The 22,514-nt window shown below is 38.8% G+C and overlaps 1 protein-coding gene across 3 annotated transcripts in view; it reads left to right on the top strand.

Moving 5' to 3' along the window:
* Nucleotides 1–22,514, top strand: part of SGIP1 (SH3-domain GRB2-like (endophilin) interacting protein 1) — a 233,732-nt gene that overhangs the window by 130,569 nt on the left and 80,649 nt on the right. For 2 of the 3 annotated variants that reach the window (XM_010850274.1, XM_010850275.1), the window contains 3 exons: nucleotides 18,213–18,237; nucleotides 19,271–19,322; nucleotides 21,818–21,903. In XM_010850274.1, coding sequence (XP_010848576.1) covers nucleotides 18,213–18,237; nucleotides 19,271–19,322; nucleotides 21,818–21,903 — 163 coding nt within the window. Of the gene's footprint in view, nucleotides 1–9,622; nucleotides 9,635–14,981; nucleotides 14,994–18,212; nucleotides 18,238–19,270; nucleotides 19,323–21,817; nucleotides 21,904–22,514 lie in introns of all 3 variants that reach the window. The other variant, XM_010850276.1, reaches the window with a different exon arrangement.

Raw genomic sequence — 22,514 nt, forward strand, 5'->3', positions numbered from 1 at the left:
AGAGCAAAATCCCTGAATTCGCTGCTGCTTGGTAACACCACCCCCTTCCCTGTCCTCACTTTGGCAGAAGGTTCAGCACCCTATTGAGTTCAGTAAAAACAGAGAGTCATCAGTTGGGGGAGGAGAGCTCCAGTCTCCTACACACTGGCATTCGCTCCTGGTAGAAACTCTGCACGGTGCCAGGGCAGGGTACAGATAGCAAGCATTCTGATATAAGTGCTCAGTGCAGAGTTCCAGGGCAGCAAGTTGGAAGGGAGAAGCTCAGCTTGGGTTCAACCCTTCAAGAAGAGCTTCACAGGGCAAGCATGATTTGGGTTGGGTTTAGACCAGGGATGTCAAGCATGGAATGTATAAGCTGCCACTCCCCTTCCAAACCCTCAGCAGATCTTGTGACTGGGTCCCACATCCCAGAGGTAGTCTGAGAAGTCCCCTCTAGACAGAATTGCAAACAGCTTGATCAAAATCATCTGGAGTTGACGTACGAGATGTGTCTCTTTTTTCCCAAGCCTTATAGAGAAGGATAGATGGGGAATTGGGTGGGATCTTCTTTTATCGATATATTCTTTTCTTTCCTGAATTATAAGTCGTTGGCTATCTGCAGAAGAATTCTTTTCATATCTGAAGTGTGTTTGATCTTTGTTTCATTACTAATTACTTTTTCTTAGAGAATTCTCTGTTGTTTCCATTTCCTGACATTTAAAATTAGAATATCATTTTTCCAAACCCTTTTACCTACCCCACGATGGTCAGAAGAAATCCCTAAGCTCTTGTATGTTTTGATCTCCTTGAAAATGAGCAGAATATTAATTCAATCTGGATCGCCTTTGTCATTATCTCTCCAAGTAATGCTGGCTGTACCCTTTGAGTACCTGGTATTTTGCTTCCATTTGTGAGGTGTAAGAAGTAGAATTTCCTTGCATAACTGTAGATTCTTTCATTATTTTCTACTGTGTCAGACAACTTTATCTAATTAGGGGTTCCAGAACCATGAACGCTAGGGTTGGAGACCTTAAGCCTCAGTTATCAACTTCTCAGACCTTCTGTTATCAACTTAAAATCTAATTGAATGAAACAATAGACTCGGCATTGATTCACATAAAAACATTAGGGTGTCCTCAACCAAAGGCAGCAAATTCTTCAATTATATACTTTTAGTTACAGTGCTAAGGTTTCCCAAGTGGCACTAGCAGTAAAGAATCTGCCTGCCAACGCAGGAGACACAAGAGATGCAGGTCTGATCCCTGGGTCGGGAAGATTCTCTGGAGGAGGGCATGGCAACCCACTCCACTATTCTTTGCCTGGAGAATTCCACAGAGGAATTCTGGCAGGCTACAGTCCATGGGGTCACAGAAGAGTCTGACATGACTGAACATACACCCAATTACAAAGCTAATTATAATCTAAAAGGCTATTTTTCTATCTTTAAGGTCTCAGTTGTGTTAGTCCTACTGATATAGATTTTAATTTATAATCATTTTTATTAGCTATGGTGTATTTGGGATAGAATGGACTCAAGAAGCAATCGTTTTGGAAAATAAGTTTATAAAAGAAACATAACTTGTGAATAGTTCAGTAAGTGTTGGACTTATGATGACTAACCCTGCACCCAGAAGTTTGCTTACTCTTGCCTTGAAGGAGCCTTTCCTCTGGAGTCTATGACATTGAATGGCATGTCAATACAGGTACTTAGACAATACTTGCTGGTTGATTAGACAAAAGGAAGCTCTTCACTGTGGGAAATATATGGAACTTGGTGTTTCATTGTGGTATAATGCAACTTATATCCCTTGCATTATTTTGTACAGAGAGCAAATTTTTCATCTTTCCCCGTCAATTAAAGCCAAGTTTTTCTCAATTATTGGATGGATAAACAATACAAACGACTGTTTCTTCTCTTACAGGAGTCATTTGTAGGCTCTTTTCTAAAGTTTATTAATGTGTTGTGTTCTGTGGAGGCCAGTTTTTTGTTGTAATTCTCTTCCCCTAATCCTATACATCCTAATGAGATATCTGTTTTCTTACCTGAAGTCTCAGAATTCAGTCACTTATGGTCCTTGACCTTGAGAAGGAAAGACAGATACTTTATTATCTCTCTTATACTATTATATTTATTTTTATACTAAGTAGTTTCTACACATGTATGAATAATAGTATAAAATTAAGTATAGCAGTATAAGAAAAAAGTATCTATTCCTTTTTTCCTAAGGAGAATTTTTTTTAGTGCCAGAAATAATCTACAGCAATGGATATACTTTTTAATTGTTTTAGAAAAACACCTTAGAGTATGAATCACCCATATTAATTATATCAGAAAATGTTTCCTCAGAGACTGGGGGAAATTTCATTTCTTAAAAGAATGAAGGTGAGATTTTCTTCTGTCTCTTATATTGTCTAAAGGACAGCCACTAACTGCCCATGGACCTTAGGAACTATCGTTTCAAATCAGCCACCAGCACAGCAGTGGTGCAAAGCCACGGATGCCAATCTGAGCTATTCATCCTGAAGTGGCCAACACAGAGGGAAAGCAAGATGGGTGGACCGATTTCTGCTTTGCCTAGTTGAAACTCTCTTTCCACCTCCTAGCCCATGTGAAGCCCATCTTTTATTTTTAGCATGGTACATGAGGAATCAAAACAAGCTTCCAAAGAGTAATGAAAAACAACAACATATGTCACATCCTGGCATTTTTCTGGTCTTTTTTCATCAGCGCCTCTTCTGAGCAATCAAAAGTGACTAAATGTCCCTGCTGAGAACTCCTACATTGGAGCAGAGTGAAGCCAGTCTTCTCAGTGGCCTCCAAGACCTTCATGGTGGCGACACCCATGACCCCAGACTAACACCTGCCACTCTTCCTTCTCACCCCACTCCTCCATGGCTCCCTGGAGCTGTCCTCTTCCCCCAAATACTGGCACTGCCACCCTCTCTCAACTTGTCCAAGACACCTTCTCAATGAGACCTCTCCTGACCACATTATTTAAAAATCACAAATCTATTTCCGGGGCAGGAATAGAGACTCAGATGTAGAAAACAGACATGTAGACACAGAGAGGGAAGGGAGGATGGGATGAATAGGGAGATTAGGATCAACATACATACACTACCATATGTAAAATAGCTAGCTAGCTAGTGGGAATCTGCTGTACAGCACAGGGAGCTCAGCTCGGTGCTCTGTGATGACCTAGAAGGCTGGGGTTTAAGAGGGAGGGACATACGTATACATGTAACTGATACACTTTATTGTACACCAGAAACACAACATTGTAAGGCAATTATACTCCAGTTGTTAAAAATTTTTTAAATAATAAAAATCACAAAACTCTATACCCTGCCAGTCCCAAACCCTTCTATTCACTCTACTTTTTGAAATTACATTTATCATCTTCTAAAACCCTAAATACTTTGCTTACTTGTTATATTTGTTATTATCTTTCCTCTCCCCAAAAAGTTAGTGGAAGCTTTTTGTCTCTTGTTCCTATTGTTTTGTTCACCAAGAATAGTGTCTGGTCTTTATTAGGTAACCAATAGATAACTGTTAATGGTTTATTAATAAATAAATAATCCTTTTGCTCCTTGTCAATATCTGGCTATTCGTACATAACTGCTAGGAAATGGTTATATCTATAAAAAAAGTCTTATTAGCTAAAATATAAACATTCAAAAGACAGCCATCCTATTTTTAAGGTTAAACAATTGTAGGCTCTTAAAAAACTTCTAAATCTAGTGTTTTTTGTGTTTTGATCCCACTATATGAAACTTGATACCAAAAATTCCCACGGCAGCTTAGTTCCTTGTTAAGAGGACAGGGGTGTATTTGGAACACAAAATCTCCATAAAAGGATCATTAAAACTATGGTGTATATTTTCTACATTCACCGCTATTACATTTGGTCTGGGTCTTAAACAGAATTCAGTTTTTAAATCCTGCCGATGTCTAGCTCTTCGTGTAGAAATGAAGGCTTCAACAAGCCCTATCTTGAAAGACTATTTGCATAACAAAGTGATTTAGGATAATGCACCCAGAGAGAGGCTCTCCATCCACAGAGGGCAGAGGTCTGTGTGTTCCTTGGAAAGCTGCCTTGATCACAAGGATGGTCACAGGAATATCTCTGCACTTAGAGACAATGGTTATATTTTAGGTGTATGTATTGTTCAATCCAAAAATTTGCTTACTCTGTTTCTGTGAACATGAGTACCTGGAGGTATGCATCTCTTTTTCGTTTCTTTTTTTATCTTTTCCATAATTAGAAACCACTCTGATGATAGTTCATTTTAAATCAAGAAATATCTTTGCTTTCCCCAAAGGAGAATTGTCTTGTCATGTTTTATCTTTGTTTGTTTGTTTATCACTCTGAAGAAACCCTTAACCCAGGCAGCATAGCCCAGGTGTTGATAGCTGCTAACAATTAAAACAACACATGGAATAAAAATGCTTTAATCAACATACAGCCTAGAATGGGAAGGAGAGGAGGGTCCTTAGCGTTCTTGTGTTTATATTTATTCTTATGATTCTAATTTCATAAAATACACTTAATTCTAGAAAAAAGCTGAGACATTTACCTTATAATCAGAGTTTAATTCTCAGATTCAAAACCATGCCTAGAAATTCAAGCTCACTTTCTGAAAACCTCATTCCCTGTGACCTGGTATGATAGACCAGCATGATCTATTTAACTCCTTCCATTGGAAAAATCCAAGATTATTTTCCAGACTCTGCAATCTGTAAGCTTTCAGCTCTGTTGTTTCTAAATCCCAGTGCTGATAAGGACTGTGGGAACTGGGTTTCCCTGGTGGCTCAATGGTAAAGAATCCACCTGCCACTTCAGGAGATGTGAGTTCAATCTCTGGGTTGGGAACACCCCCAGGAGAAGGAAATGGCAACCCCCTCCAGTATTCCTGCTTGGGAAATCCCATGGACAGAGGAGTCTGGTGGGCTACAGTCTATAGGGTCACAAAACAGTCGGACATGACTGATGGACTAAACAATGAACGACCCACCTCTGCCAAGGTTCTCTGGAATTAGAGAAGCAGGGATCCAGTCCCACTCTCAGCTTTTGTGGCCACGTGATCTTCGAGCTCATCTGAGCCTCCTTTTCCTCACTGGTAAATAAGAGGTAACAATGACACCAATCTCATAAAGTTAAACAATAATAGTAAAGTCTCAGTGAACATTACCTGTCACTATCATTCACATCTTTTAATCCTCATGACAGTTGTATAAGACAGCATCATCCCTACTTTCAGTCCAGTTCAGTTCAGTCACTCAGTCATGTCTGACTCTTTGCGACCCCGTGAATCACGGCACGCCAGGCCTCCCTGTCCATCACCAACTCCTGGAGTTCACTCAAACTCACGTCCATCGAGTCGGTGATGCCATCCAGCCATCTCATCCTCTGTCGTCCCCTTTTCCTCCTGCCTCCAATCCCTCCCAGCATCAGAGTCTTTTCCAATGAGTCAACTCTTCGCATGAGGTGGCCAAAGTTCTGGAGTTTCAGCTTTAGCATCATTCCCTCCAAAGAACATCTAGGGCTGATCTCCTTCAGAATGGACTGGTTGGATCTCCTTGCAGTCCAAGGGACTCTCAGGAGTCTTCTCCAACACCACAGTTCAAAAGCATCAATTCTTCAGCACTCAGCTTTCTTCACAGTCCCTACTTTACAAAATGGAATTGAGAAACAGTATGACTTATTCAAAAGCATCCAGAAAATAAGGGATTAAATTCATCTGACTATATAATAACGTTTGCATCTCCCTCCATGACAACTCCTTTGAAGCTATTTGATTTTAACCCCAAAATTCTTTTTGTTTGTAAATTCTGGACCTTAATAATTCTCATTTCTCTGTACTAGTTAGCAATGGTCCGGGTCTGAAAACAGTACCTAGGACATGGGCCCTATGCTGATCCTCAGTTATGCTGAAACACAAGGGATTTTTTTTGCTATGGGAGAACTTTCCACTCTGGAGAACCAATCACATAGCTCTGCATCAATGTGTGTGCAAAGCTGTGCCACTTCCTTGGAGTCTTGATAATGTATATTAGCCCCTGAGGTCACTAATGGGCAGAGAGATCAACAGTTAAATAGAAGCAAAGTGAATTTTATATTTATAAGAGCTGGTGAAGGAACTATTACATCTGGGGCCATATCCCTTGGGCTATATATTATATACAATTCAGCCTTATTTCAGATAACAATTCATCTTTTTGGATTTTAAAAGACACTGTGCTTAAAACATTTGTATTATGTTTTAATGACCACAAAAAGAAAATTCATAAACATGATTTGAGCACCGACTGTGTGCCTTGTACTATGTTTGGGGCTAGATAGAGCCCATTCATAATCATTACTTGGAGCTAATAATTGAATGTTGGAGAAGACTCTTGAGAGTCCCTTGGACAGTGAGGAGTTCCAACCAGTCCATTAAAGGAAATCAGTCCTGAATATTCATTGGAAGGACTGATGCTGAAGCTGAAACTCCGATACTTTGGCCACCTGATGCAAAGAACTGACTCATTTGAAAAGGCCCTGATGCTGGGAAAGATTGAAAGCAGGGGGAGAAGTGGGTGACAGAAGATGAGATGGTTGGATGGCATCACCAACTCAATGGATATGAGTTGGAGTAAACTCCAGAAGCTGGTGATGGACAGGGAGAGAGCCCTGGCGTGCTTCAGTCCATGGGGTCGCAAGGAGTCAGACACAACTGAGTGACTGAACTGAACTGAACTGAATAATTGAATGGAGATGTCAAAGTAATACAGAATAAAATAAGAATTGCAAAAAATATACTAGCCGTGTGTACCTGTTCTTCTCTGAGTCTAATAGATGCTGGGGAACTATTTACTCTGATTGGGAACCTTAGGGAAGGCCTCATGGAGGAAGTGCTATTGGCCTTCAAGAATAAGTAAGATGGTCTGTGAAGGAGAGGGCCTCCCTGGTGGCTCAGAGGTAAAGAATCCACCTGCCAACACAGGAGATGAGGATTCAATCCCTGGGTCAGGAAGATTCCCCTGGAGTAGAAAATGGAAACCCAGTCCAGTATCTCTGCTTGGGAAATCCCATGGACAGAGGAGCCTAGCAGGCTACTGTCCATGGGGTCACAAAGAGTCAGAAATGACGTAGTAACTAAACAACAACAACAATCTGAAGGAGAGGAAGACAGCATCAAAGCTGAAGAAGCAGCCTGAGCAGAAGTCAGGGAACTATGAAAGTTCTACATGTTCAGGAGATGTCAAGGAATGACTGCAGCTAAATGTAGATTTTATACAGACAGCAGTGGAAGATGAGGGAGTGAAGGTGAGCTGGAGCCCATCATGAAGGCATTAAATGACAGAATGGAATTTGAACTCTATTTTCTACATAGTAGGGAGGTTTTTGCAGGGCAGAGTAACACATTCACTTCACTATTTTTAGAAAATAATTCTAGGGATGATGCAAAGGATGGATTTAGGAAATGAAACATGGAAAAAGACATGAAGCCTTTATTAAGAAACTGTGGAAGTGGATTTCCCTGGCTATCCAGTGGTTAAGACTTCCAATGCAGGGGATGTGGGTTCAATCCCTGGTCAGGGAACTAAGGTCCCACATGCTGCATGGTGTGGCCAAAGAAAAAATAAATTGTGGAGAAAAGAGAAGAGCATTCCTGGGGGCCAGGGACCACTCACCAGGGAAATAATTTGTCATTTCCCATGGGGAGTGGTAACAAATAAAGGATGGGAAGAAAGAACTGATGGTTTTAGACAGAGTATCTTGATAGAAGTTAATAGGTAGCAGATTCCCTGACAAGATTGGAATTTGAGGAAAATCTCATGTTCTAGAGTCATGACAGGCTGCAATGCATTCATAGAATTTGCCAGCTTCTTTCAATAATACCAAGGATAATTTTCTATTTTCAAAGTCTATTTGATAAAAGTAAGCCTCTGAGAAAGTGGTATGCAGGTCAGGAAGCAACAGTTAGAACTGGACATGGAACAACAGACTGGTTCCAAAGACGGAAAGGAGTACATCAAGGCTATATATTGTCACCCTGCTTATTTAACTTATATGCAGAGTACATCATGAGAAATGCTGGGCTGGATGAAGCACAAGCTGGAATCAAGATTGCCGGGAGAAATATCAATATCCTCAGATATGCTGGTGACACCACCCTTATGGCAGAAAGTGAAGAACTAAAGAGCCTCTTGATGAAAGTGAAAGAAGAGAGTGAAAAGGTTGGCTTAAAGCTCAACATTCAGAAAACTAAGGTCATGGCATCTGGTCCCATCACTTCATGGCAAATAAATGGGGAAACAGTGGAAATAGTGGCAGATTTTATTTTTGGGGGCTCCAAAATCACTGCAGATGGTGACTGCAGCCATGAAATTAAAAGACGCTTGCTCCTTGGAAGAAAAGTTATGACCAACCTAGACAGCATATTAAAAAGCAAAGACATTACTTTGTTGACAAAGGTCCATCTAGTTAATGTTATGGTTTTTCCAGTAGTCATGTATGGATGTGAGAGTTGTTCTATAAAGAAAGCTGAGCGCCGAAGAATTGATGTTTTTGAACTGTGGTGTTGGTGAAGACTCCTGAAAGTCCCTTGGACTTCAAGGAAATCCAACCAGTCCATCCTAAAGGAAATCAGTCCTGAATGTTCTTTGGAAGGACTGATGTTGAAGCTGAAATGTCAATACTTTGGCCACCTGATGCGAAGAACTGACTCATTTTAAAAGACCCTGATGCTGGGAAAGATGGAAGGTGGAGGAGAAGGGGACAACAGAGGATGAGATGGTTGGATGGCATCACTGACTCAGTGGACGTGAGTTTGAGTAAGCTCCAGGAGTTAGTGATGGACAGGGAATGCTGGTGTGCTGCAGTCCCTGGGGTCGCAAAGAGTCAGACATGACTGAGTTTCTGAACTGAACTGAAGCCATTCAAAAAGAGCTTAGAATGCGCTTAAATGGAAACCACACCCATGTCCTCTATCACTTGATTTTGGAAAGGAGGCAAAACTACATCAACCCATCTTAGGTTTTCAGCTGTGACTTTTTAGCAAAGACAGATCAACAAAGAAAAAACAAACATAAGTTTATTAACGTGTCTATTCATGTATACCTGGCAGACCCTCCGGAAAAATGAGTGGTTTCAGAATTCAGGGCTAAATGCCATCTTAATAGGGAGAAGGAAGGAGGCATCTAAGGGAAGAGTAAATGATGTTTAAGGACCATGAATGGGCCTTTGGAAGCACAGATGGGAAGTGTGATAGTTTGTGGCAAAGTTTGTCTGGACATGGTGTTGATGTCTCATCTCCTCTCCCTTGTTATTATACTCTTATGACAATTAGGTTCTTTCTGGAAGATTTATCTTTAGGCAGATTAGGGTTGTTCAGAGAAAGTTTCTCCCCGAATTTGCTGGCTTCAAGTGCCTATAGCTCAAAACAATATTGCCAAGTGGCATGTATTGGCGGTGGTCTAAAGCCAGCAGCCTGGGAATGATCATATTGATGCCTACAGGAAGCCTTTATAAAAGCCATGCCTTGGAGAGCTGCTTTAAAGTAAGGTTATTCTGAGCCTTGAGCTGCATCTTCTTGAATATACATTTCACCTCTTTCATTTTCTGTTTATTTTTTCTTTCCATGCTTACGCTTTTAGAGGAAAAGTCCGGTAAGAAACAACAAATTCTTTCTATATCTTTGCCAAACATTGTTTATTCTGTTCATTTTCACTGTCTGTATATCTAATGACTGACTGTATTTAACACCTAAACAAGATTCTGAATTTTAAAAACAAATAGGACGTGGCCTAATTATGCCCCATGAGGAAAAGAGGAAGCTGGTTGCTAAGTGATTTTCCAAGCCTGTTATTAAGGGCCATGGGGTGATTTTGTAAAGATTCACCTCTACCCCAATCACACAGGCATATAATAAAATATTTTAGTGTTAAGTTCCATTTATTGCAGCTTCTATTTGGGTTCATCAAGCTACATATATTTTTTTGTTACTTTTTTGGTAATGTACAACATGATAGCATCCTGAGTGAATGCTTGTGAATCCATCCTAGGAGAAGCAAGTTGTCTTTTTCTCTTCTTTTTTTTTTTTAATTAATCAGAAAAATTATCCCCTTCTGGAGTTGTCAGAGATAATAAAGAAGATCTTTATAAATCGTAAATCACCTCTTGCTGCTGCTGCTGCTGCTAAGTTGCTTCAGTCGTGTCCGACTCTGTGCGACCCCATAGATGGCAGCCCGCCAGGCTCAGCCATCCCTGGGATTCTCCAGGCAAGAACACCGGAGTGGGTTGCCATTTCCTTCTCCAGTGCATGAAAGTGAAAGGTGAAAGTGAAGTCGCTCAGTCGTGTCTGACTCTTAGCGACCCCATGGACTGCAGCCTACCAGGCTCCTCTGTCCATGGGATTTTCCAAGCAAGAGTACTGGAGTGGGGTGCCGATCACCTCTTACATGGTCCTTTTTATCACTGGGGTGATTTTCAGTGGCAGCACAAATCTGATAAAATATATCTACATGTTTTTTTTTTTTTTTTAGAGCAACAATGAAACTGACCTACTAAAAAAAATATTTCATTGTTCTGGGCTGCTCTGCCTAGTTTATTGGGAACATGATCCCAGGATGCTGATACAGGTGACCTCTCCAGTGGAAAATATGAAAATATTGTATTTCCATGTTAAGACCCACTGAGAAGTGGTTGGTTGTCTCTTGACCTCACCTAAGTGGATGCTGCAATAATTGCTAGACCTCCCATCCTGCCCACTCACCCAAGCCTGGCAGTCTCTATACCACGTACAGGAAATGCACTGATAGCAATTTCATGGGATTGGAGGAAGGAAGAGCAGAAGACAAAGGAAGAACAAAAGATGGAATCAAAATATTACAGTTTATCAAAATATGGACTCCATGACTTGGTTCCCAAGCATAAAATTAGTACGTATCACAATTAATTATTAATAAATGGAATGGCCCACTTCTGAGTAACTGAGAGTCAACTCTGTGTCACATGCTATGTGACACATGTATTGTTGGTGTGCTTCTGTAACCTTTTTGATATTTTGCCCATTTCATTTATTCTCTTTGACTCTGAATCTTTCTCTGAATTATCCAAACTTGGCCACTTCAAATATTAACAAGATTAAATAGCCTGAAGTTTACCCATGGTGCTTTAAAAATTTCCTATTCTTCATTTGCTTTCCTCTTGTTGTTCTTACAGCAATTTTAACTGTAAGTACTCCATTTCATTGCCAGCTGTGCCTTTAAGGATGAGTTTTCCTCTTGCTCCCCTGCTTCATTTTTCTTGGGTAATGCCCATGTTGTTGATATCCAACCCAGGGAACTTTTAGTGATGTCTCGGCTAGTAACAGGCTCTTTGCTTCTCTTCCCATATGGAGTTTCACAAGATTATTTCTACGAAGTCTTATTGGATCTGATAGGCATTCACTGTCATCTGACTTGTAAGAGGTATAGAAACAAATTTAAATATAGACAAACACAGCAATTGGCAGGGGTGGGGGCTTCCAATAGATGCTTGCCAGATAGATTACCCTAAAGCATTTAAAAGCAAATAAAAATATTGATTAGTGTCATAATAATAAACAAAATGATCATATATGCTAATTCTTTCCTAGAAAATTCACTACCATGAATCACTGAATTTGCTATGACTAGACTGCATAAAAATAATATTTGTTTAGTGCTTTGTGGCTTTTCACGCATTTTCTGGTGTTTCCCTATAGCGCTGAATTTTAGCAAATGAGGATGTTGTAAAGCTTCAAAACCTGATGCTGGTTATTTAATGATTTTTGACAAGCTGGACAGATTGTGTTTGGTGACTTCTTTTTATAAATGTCTCAAAACACTTATGTGTATTGGCAAAGACTTAAGTTATCCTAGTTGGCTGAATTTAAATTAATCCTTTTGTGCAAAAAATAAACAAAACAAGGCTGGTGTAGGATAGGGATACTGTGAGGACATGTATTGAAATATTTTCTTTTAGAAGGCATATTCAAATGGCAGAGTATATAAATTTTAAAAATGCAAAATATTCTAAGCAAAGATCTTCATTCTAGTGACCAAATCATAAATTAGCAGAGTATACCCATTTTGAAAATAGCCTCAAAATACAAAGTAAACCTGATCTCTAACTTGAACATCAAAATAAAAGTAGAGGGGGAAATAAAATGCTTTTCAGTACCTTCTCCAGAATGCATCAGAAGATGGAGAAAAGTTGAGGAACTGAACAATTAATGTTTAACTAGGAACACAGGAAATTTGTTCAGAAAACAAATAGACCAACTGCAACGTCCCTGTTTGAGTAATCAGGTGAAATAATAATAACAGTATATAAAAAATTCTCTGAGAGCTTATTATGTGTGATACAAATGTCTGCAATCAGAGACAAATTGGCCACCTGCAGATTCTGAACAACTGAAAAGATGTTTTGTTTGGTCATGCAAACAATCTGATTGCCATTTAAAAATCAGAATCAATAGGCCTGTTCTCTGACAACTCTGAAGATTCAGCAGGATTAGGCCCATAATTTGTGTTCAAGTGGCCCTGAGTTGTGGCCACTTCACCGAAGCTCCATGAAACTCTCATGCCCTGATCCATAGCTTTCCTGCTCCTTGCCCTGCATGCTTTTGAGTTTGCAGTTCAACACAGAGAGTGTTCAGCTTCCAGAATATATCAAGATCAGATGCTGAATGTTTCCTTCCACCCTTGAAGCAAATTCTATATATTGGTAGAACAATATATAGAAGCAAATTCTGTATATTGGTAGAACAATTGGTAGAACAATTCTGAGGCTAAAGGCCTCAGAATTCTGGGGAAATGACAGGAAAAAGAGTAAAATAAACTATTGACAGGAAAGACCCTCCCCTCCTGGTTGAGAATGATTTTGCTATTCAGCAAAACCTACAACCACTTTATGCTCCTTAAAGGTGATAATTAGTGTACAAAACGCCTTTCAATTTGGCTTATGGAATCCCTTTCCTTTTGAAGGTTTCAGATAACTTTTAATTATGGACCTTGAAGCTTTTGGGTCTGAGCTTTTCACAGCTTTTAGCTGGATCTTCTGGATTCTTGTGAATAAGCTTGTGACTACATGAATTTCAACAGCTGTTACTTGAGGTTCCTTTTTTCATGTTACCTTACTAGAAAACATACAAACAGGAACTATTGATTAAACTACATAGGTTTTTAACTGATTGAACTTAATTTGGGTGAATTAATATAATTGAAGTTATTGTGACAAATGTCCTCTATAATCTTAGTAAAGATTATTGAATTTAAGTTTCTGCCTCTGCATAGTTGAAATATACATTTTATTTTGCATTATTTCTCATAATCATCTTGGGGGAAATTGCATCAATTTTAATCCCCTCTTTGCTGTATTTTATGCTGCTTTTAAGAATGAATTGTTTGTCATGAAATTAAAGCTAAAATCATAAATGCCCACAAAGTTCTTTAGAGAAGAACTTTAGCCTGGTCAGTAAAGAATTATAAACTCTAAATCTTTATATAAAAGAGTGCTTGAATTTCTCTCAAAAGACAGTAACAATTTGTCAGTAAAAGAATTTAAGCCAAGAAATACATATTCATGTGTCCTTTTTTCTAATTTTATTTAAATTGCATCATGCATATATTTATAAGAAAGGTGGGATCAATATGGAACAGAATCAGAAAACTATGGCACATAATAACATCTAAAATATTTCAAGTAAAATCAACTAGAGTAAGTATTTCTAAAATCCTAGCTTACTTACCAGTTCCTGGCTCCCTGTCTTTGGAGTCCTCCAACAACATCAGGCTTGGTGTCCTAGAAAAAACATGAGTTTAGCAGACCTGAGCTCTAAATTCTGTTTCTGGTTGTATCCACTTCCTAGCTCTGGACCTCAAAGCCTCACTTTGCTCTCTATATCACAGAGGCAGTTGGCCTAGAGATCCGTGGAAGCCCCCAGGTATACATGACTATAGGTTTTTATTTCTTGTCTGTGTTCTAGAGGGTAGAATCATCTTTTTCATTAAGCAACCTTCTAGATATTTCTGAGTTTGTGCTTCCTGCCCAGATTTTGAAATTTGGCCAGTACTGGGTTCCAGGCAACCTCTGGTGAACTCGTGGGCTAAGCCATATTCCTGAAAATGAAACTGAGAAACAGCTGCTTCTCCATTCGCATCACAGTCACTCTTGTTACTAAAGACAAAGCCTAAAGAGGGAGAGCAACCAGAGGTTGTTGGGGTAAATTGATAGCAGCCATGATCAAGGTTTGAAGAGTGAAAGAAAGAAGTTGAATGTCAGCATCTTGTATTTTTCCAGGCATCTGGCCCACAGTGTTTTATTGCTGCTGGACAGTTTTTATCATTCCCCCTGCACTTCTCAGGAGCTCCTCATCTTCCCCGTCACAGTCTACCCATTTGTAGAGGCTGCTTAAGGCACTAGGCCAAGAATACAGACTTTTTAAAAAGTTCTTATCAGCACTCATTTCACCGAACACTAAAGAGAAAAACCAGGCAAAGAAGAGGTATCTCTTACTCTGCTCTCTGATTTTTGGAGACTCTGATTAAAGCCTGAATTATGTGAGAAATCCATCACATCTATGATGTGTGCTAACACTCTATTGTGTGGGAAAACAGTTTTCTCTGTACTACCGTCTCTAAAATTCCCCTCCTCAAACATTATGAAGAAAACTCCTTATGACAAGACATTTAGAGCTATCAGTAAAGTTTTCTTGTATGTTTCTGCTTTGTCTGTACGTACACATAACTGAAACTGGTACCCATTAGCAAAGCTATATCATACAGTGGATATATTCCCTTTAAAGTTCTCCAAAACCTCCTTGATTTAACTAAGCCACAAACACAATGACTGTCTGCCTTCCTTTGTCCTGATTACTTGGAGTGAGTGTTTAGTTAGTTGTTTATGAAGTCTTCTATTACCCAAGCCTGTTGACTGATCCATCATTCTCTGACTAGGTATCTGTTCTCTCTTCCTTTTTGCTGATCACAGAGGCGCAGCCCGGTAAGAACCCTCAACATTTTTACCTTAAACCTTTATAGAGATAACTGTTGCCTAGGCAAGGTGGCCAGTTTGTCTTATTAAATTTATGATAACCCAGTGTAAATGAGGCAGACAAATTAGGTTTAGTGGCTGTAAATCTCTGGTCTTATATGTGTCAAGAGCATGTTTTAGGATCATCAGAGCATGTTTCCATAACAAACTAAACTAATACAATAGGTATCCCAAATCCCAGTGCTAAATGTGAAAAATGTGGTGTGTGTGAGTGTGTGAGTGTGTGTGTGTGTGTGTGTGTGTGTGTGTGGTGTGCATGTATGCAAGCTCTGGAGATTATCCAGAAATCAGCATAGACATTTATAGCAAGGTGATAATAGAATAAGAAAACTATAAAGAAAACCAGGAATGTGTAAGCCACATTGTTTTCAAACCTAAATTTAATGTAAGTCCTTGGATCATAACTCATATTTGTCAGTATACTGATATACAATCATGCATAATCATAATTTTTATCTTTGGAGAAATAGACATGCTTTAAAGTCAATCTTTCTAGGTTATCACATATATATATTTCATCACTGGCGACAAACCAGTATCAGTTTGCACTGTCCAGAGTAAATCTTAGTCAGTTTCCTCAGGTTGAAAGTGTGATAAATTTGAAGCAACAAGAAGAGTCTTTGCTATGTTTGAAATAACCTCCACCTGCCTGGTCAGTCCCTTGAGAGAGGTAATGGAACTGAAATAATGCGCTTGGAAATTAGGCCTATGCCAATTTGATCAATCAGTTACTCCTGGAGGCAAATATTCTGTGCCAGCTGACAAGCTGTGGTTCTCTGATTAAGCCACAGAGTTGATGATCAAAAATACCACCTGCAGGGACCATATGGCTGATTCCAGTCCAGCAGTTGGGTAACGTCTCAGATTATGGCAAGTTACTCCTTTTTTTAGTAAAAGGAAAAGAGTGAATTAACTAATTCAAAATGCGGTAAGTCTGTTCACAGTCTACCTATAATGACAGTCCTTTAGAGAAGGAAGATGTGGTCACTTAGGGAGGAGAAGGTTTTAGAATCAATAGGCGTTTTTCCTGAATGTGGTTTGTGTGGTCAGTATCACCTTAACCTTGCTTTGGATTTGTCCTGCATTGACATCAAGGCCATCAGAGATCTGTATGCCAGATCCAGGGACAATGGGACTTTCTTTTCTGTTGATGAATGCTTACTGCTGATGGTTCGAACATCTGTTCCTTTCTAAATTGATGTGATTTTATTCTTTCTAATTTCTAAATAACAGTTTGCTTGCATATTTCTGCCATGTCTTGCTTCCTCTTGAATAGTGATTGTTCATTCATGAGGAATATTTAGTAAAATATTACAGGGGCTTCTTGTCTAGTACCTCTCAGCAATAAATGTCTTTCAAATGAATTGATACACTGGGAAATGATGAATACCAACAAATACCAAACAAATAAACTGTATGTCTTTCTTGGTTTCATGAGTATTACATTTTAAATAAAGGGGTAAGACAGAGATCAAAAGGTCTTCAATACAGCTTCTGGGGTCCCCCAGCTCCTTAATTTCAGGTCTCTTTATACTAAATAGGTCCTATTCCCTCAATGTCAACCTCATGATTGACTACTTGGACCTAAAGCCCCAATCTTTTCCTTCAGACCTTTTTAATAAAAATCTGACTATTTGAGGCTCTCCAACCTGAAAAACCATTTGAATTACATTTAAACAATTGTTGTCTTATTATTTTGTCTATGGAGTCTTATTTTCCAAAAGCCAACCTGTATCAAAACTCTCATAATGACCGTAGCTAATTTAAATGATCATATTTATTTAATATAGGCATTAATTAAAACAAGTGTGTTAATTTAAAATACTGATTTAAAATGTTTGTTAAATAAAGTATTTATTAATTTAAAAAGATTTTTCCTAATAACATAATAATCTCTATGTGGCACATGTATGCAAATTATATTATTAGGCAAAACAAGCCAGAAAATATAGTTTGAGAGATTAGGCCAGTCATCAGAAAACATCTAGTGGATCCTTATTCATGCTGAAACTGTTCCGCTATTACAAATGACTTCAAAATGAGACAAAATTTTGATAAAACCTTAGGAAAGAGGGAAAGAAGATTCTTACAGGTCTGTTACAGAGACGCTATATTTGTCCTAAGTTGTTATGCTATCATTTGAGAGAAGAAAAATCTGTGACCACCAGATTGAGCCTTTACTAAAGTAGGAGTAGAAATAAATGTGTGTTTGGCTATCACCCACCAAACTTTTAATTGTATGAGTTTTGAGAAGTTTCTTGTTCTTACAGTTCCCCATCCTAAACTCTGCCCCTGTCATTCTCCTAAGGAGGCCCTGCCAACCCATGCCCATCTTATGAGACCATGCTTCTAGTGGTCTACTTTTCTGGAAGCATCACATTCTAAGAACCTTTCATGGTGATTTTGAACTAATCCTTTATTACCAAAAAAAGTTTCTGCTAGGGCCTGAAAAAAATCTGAAAATGACCTTCTCAGATTATTCTTGCCAGATTATCCTTGCCAGGGAAATTTGCATTCCAATAGGATCACAATGCCTTGAGCTAAAGGAATGATTCCCACTTGATAGATCGGTGCCCCCATGGCAGGCATGTAAAAGAAACTGAGGTAGAGAGCGTTAGTGGGGAAGAATGGAATTCTCTGGTTACCTGAATAGATCAGTCCATTCAGAGGTAATGCCTTCAAATTTTCCTTGTTTTTAACATTTTCCACATGCATCTTTAAAAATTGCATTAGTCAACTAATGACTGTTTCTACAAGCAGCTTATGGACCCCATTCAATAAGAGAAGAGAATACACCTCATACATATAATTTTAAAAATTAAACATAAGTTAAACTTGGATATACTTTCTTGTATGCTAGATCTCAAGATTTTTTTTTTTTTTTACTTTAATTTACTAAATCTACCCAGGTAAGGGTTTTTTGTTTTTTTTTTTTTCCCCTGGTTTGGAATATTTATTACTTTTCCCTCCTCTCGGTAACCGTTAAGTAAAGTGAAAAATTTATTTATATGTGGGTGTCTATAATTTTTAACTTGAATGCAACGCTGAAAAAAAATTCATTTTTCTCCATCTGCATTTCTTTAAGTTCAGTTTAATTGCAATGACAGAAATATACATATTGTACGTATATGTGGTCTTAAACCTTATAGTGTCTATTTCTAATTCTAGGGTGCAATTAAAAGGAACTTATCCAGTAAGTATATCTTAGCTACCAGAAATAGAGTACAATTTAAAAGACGAAACAGTTCCCTGGATCTTGGAGTATATACACATTTGACATATAAATTCTTAGCTTGATTTTTAAGGCTGATGAATGTCTACAGCAAAGAAATCCTATAATGGTAAAAGGGCTCAGTGGGTTCTGAATGATTAATATTTAAATCCTAAAAGTGAATATGTTTTTGAATAAACATTGCTATTACCTTCCTTGGAGAAGGAAATGGCAATTCACTCCAATATTCTTGCCTGGAGAATCTCCATGGACAGAGGATCCTGGCAGGCTACAGTCCATGGGGTCACAAAGAGTTGGACACAACTGAAGCGACTGAGCACACATGCTGTATCATTTGACTTCAGAAATGAATTTAATCAAATGTGTGTTTGCTAATTGGAGTAGGGAGAGGAGGAGGGCAGAAGGAACTGAAGGTAGCTGCAATACCCATTCTTGTGTATTTGATATGAAAATTTTAGTACACCAAAGTGATGTGAGATAGGTTATAATATACATGTGGCATGATTTTCTTCTGCTGCATACAGCACATTCTAGGAAATTTTAAATAAATGGTTCCTAGTTAAAAGTATAACATTTTCTTGGCATTTCAAGAAAAGAACAGGCAGAGAATGCTGGATTCATGTACTGTGTACATATGGCCTGACTTGGTATTCTCATGGTAATTGAAATGCAGAACTGATCAAGGCAACAGGCATTCAAAGAACAGTGTGCTATTCCACTAAGCTCTGCAGTGTACAAATCTTCCATTTGATGGCTCATCATGGTAATTCCTTGATAAGGTTTTATAAATGCCAAAGAAAATGCCACTACTTATGCCTAATATATGACTGTTGCATTGCCAGGGGAGTTTGTTCCTGGGTTTGTCTTGCAAAGTTTTCACATGGAGTTGCCTATTTGTGGGATTTAAATCTCTGTTTTCAAACATAGCTCATAAGACATAAAAGAAAAAAATGGTAAAAATACGCCTAAAAACTTTCTTTGTCCTATGCATCAGGTGAAGAAGTAGCGAGACCCAGGCGTTCCACACCAACTCCAGAGCTCATAAGGTGAGCATGAAAGATGTTAGTTGTGTTTTATGCAAGGTATCATGCACTAGTAACAATGGAACAAATCTCCTTTGAGCTAAACTCTCAGCATCTAATAACAAAGGGTCTGCTCTGTGTGTAGGTCATCGCAGATTTAAATATGTTATCATTTCGCCTAAGTGAAGCCTGAAGGAGACCATTAAGGAAGTACTCTGTAGTCATCTCGGAGAAGGCAATGGCACCCCACTCCAGCACTCTTGCCTGGAAAATCCCATGGATGGAGGAGCCTGGTAGGCTGTAGTCCATGGGGTCGCTAAGAGTCGGACACGACTGAGCGACTTCCCTTTCACTTTGCACTTTCATGCATTGGAGAAGGAAATAGCAACCCACTCCAGTGTTCTTGCCTGGAGAATCCCAAGGACAGTGGAGCCTGGTGGGCTTCCATCTCTGGGGTCGCACAGAGTCGGAAACAACTGAAGCAACTTAGCAGCAGCAGTAGCAGCTGTAGTCATCTAAAGTAACATCTATCAGAATATGCAACCCTACACTAATGACAGAGTTAAAGGTCTACGGGAAGACATCATTTGGTATATGGAATGCTGATCTGAACTATGATTATATTGCCCTACAAATAGTAGCCTGTTATTATTAGAGAAATGTGAATCAAAACTACAATGAGGTATCACCTCACATGGGACAGAATGCCGTCATCAAAAAGCCTACAAACAATAAACCCTGGAGAGGGTGTGGTGAAAGGGAACCCTCTTATCCTGTTGGTGGAAATGTAAATTGTTACAGCCACTATGGAAGACAGTAGGAAGATTCCTTTAAAAACTAGGAATAAAATTACCGTATGATGCAACAATCCCACTACTGGGCATATAACCTGAGAAAACCATGATTCAAAAAGACACGTGTACCCCAGTATTCACTGCAGCACTATTTACATCAGCCAGGACATGGAAACAACCTAGATGTCCATCAACAAACAAATGGATAAAAGAAGTTGTGGTTCATACATACAATGGAATATTACTCATCCACAAAGAGAAATGAATTTGAGTCCGTTTTAGTGAGGTGGATGAACCTAGAGCCTGTTATACAGAGTGAAGTAAGTCAGAAAGAACAAAACAAATATCATATATTAATGGATATATATGGGATCTAGAAAAATGCTACTGATGAACCTATTTGCAGGTCAGGAATAGAGACACAGATGTAGAGAACAGAACTGTGGCCCCAACGAGGGAAGGAGTGGGTGGGACAAATGGAGAATAGCATTGATGTATGTATATTACCATATGAAAATATGGTAATGGCAGTCGCTGTATAACACAGGAAGCTCAACCTGGTGCTCTGTGACGACACAGAGGGGTGAGATGGGGGATGGGTAGGAAGGAGGTTCAAGAGGGAGGTGACATTTGTACATTTATGGCTGATGTACATTTTTGTATGGCAGAAACCAACACAACATTGTAAACCAATTATTTTGCAATTAAAAGTATTTTAAAAAAGAGCAGCCTGTTTAGTTGGATACAGTTTTGTGATACATTCTACATCAGACACCAGAAGAATGTTCTATTTTGTTTTCTGATTTTGGCAAGGCATTATATTTTCATACTGTGTAATCCCTGGGATAAGTAAGTCTTGTGAACATAAGCGGTGTTTCCCTGCAAAGACTCCTATTTCTATCTAAATGCTAGATCCTTTTACCTTTCCCTCCTCCTTTAACCCCTCTCCTCTCCTCTTCACCTCTTATCCCCCAGCAAACACACAAAACTAATTAGAACCAATGAGAGAAATCAGGTCTGGGGAAGAAACGGAGACAATTTATGCGCCTTTTGTTAATAGTCAATTTAAGCAATAATTAGTTAAAAGGATGAGCACTGAACTTTTTACCCTTCTTTTCTCCCTGATTTTTCAATATTCTTCTCTTTCTGAGACGTGCAATATTAAGGTGTTAGGAGATTATAATTAGTCTACTGTGTAGGGTGGAGGGGGGAGGATGAAGTTAAAAGTTGGTAGACTAAGTTTCTTATTCAAAGATGAACTTCCTGGTGGCTTGTTCCTTAATTTCCCTGTGCCTGACATTCGCTGACCATGCTCTGCATTGCCTACAACACAGAGATGCAATGAAGACAGATATAAATGGTTTTTGAGATCTTATGAGAAGAAGGTGCTTTGCAGTAAACAGTTATCTTTAGTATTATCTCTTCTAGGTTTAGAGAATCTGATGCTTTTAAAGAGTTTCTTTCTGTCTTATTTCTGTTGGACCAGCCCCCTGGCACCCCATTGAGAACCAGGGATCTTACCTCTTACTAATTCTTTTATCCACATACATTTGACATCTTCATATATATGCTTTTTAGCCTCTCCAGAGCGTGAGTGCATATTTATATATGTACCTAAGTGCACACGTACATCAGCCTTACTGTGGAAGATATTTGAGGGCTTTATATCTCTTTTGACATTAATATTTCCTTTCTCTATGTTTTGCTGTAATGTGTGTGGTTTAGCAAAAAACCTTCAGAGGACACCACGGCGCTTGCTCCCCTCTTTGGTCCACCATTAGAATCAGCTTTTGATGAACAGAAGACAGAAGGTAGGAAAAACTGTGTATCTATGGATTTGTTTTTCTTTTCAATAAAGTATAACTCGTCTAGAGTAAATGTGTTTTGAGGCATGTTTTTGATGTATCACTAGATCTTCATGTGAAAGAATAGTTCTGATCTAGGTGTGTTATCAGCATGGGAGTTTAGTTTGCAGACCTCTTAGTATTTCAGGATTTGAAATTTTACCTCCAGAGGTAGCTAAGAGCTAACAAGTTCACTCTTCAACAAGTTCACTCTTCTTTCAATAAGAATTACTGAAAATCTGTACAACCCACTGGTCAGGGAGTAGGTGGTTTATGAACCAAACTGCTATCACTATGGAGCCAGACCTTCAAATTCCTGATCATAATCACTGTCATTGTGATCTAGCCTCTATGACCACATTTTCTCTCTTGTCCACCTCATCAGTGGAGGTGTCAATTGGACTGCTCACAGAACAGACACTGTTTGCAAACTCAAGACCCAGGAATGACCTTAAATCATTTAACAACTTAGAAAAAAGATGTTATGAGAGAAATATCATTTTGGCTGTTATTGTTGGATTTACCTACTAAATTTAATTCCTAGAATTAAATATTTTAACTTTTAAATATTAACCATT

The sequence above is a fragment of the Bison bison genome, unplaced genomic scaffold, assembly GCF_000754665.1.
Source record: "Bison bison bison isolate TAMUID 2011002044 unplaced genomic scaffold, Bison_UMD1.0 scf7180017864290, whole genome shotgun sequence".
In the NCBI taxonomy this organism is placed as follows: Eukaryota; Metazoa; Chordata; class Mammalia; order Artiodactyla; family Bovidae; genus Bison; species Bison bison.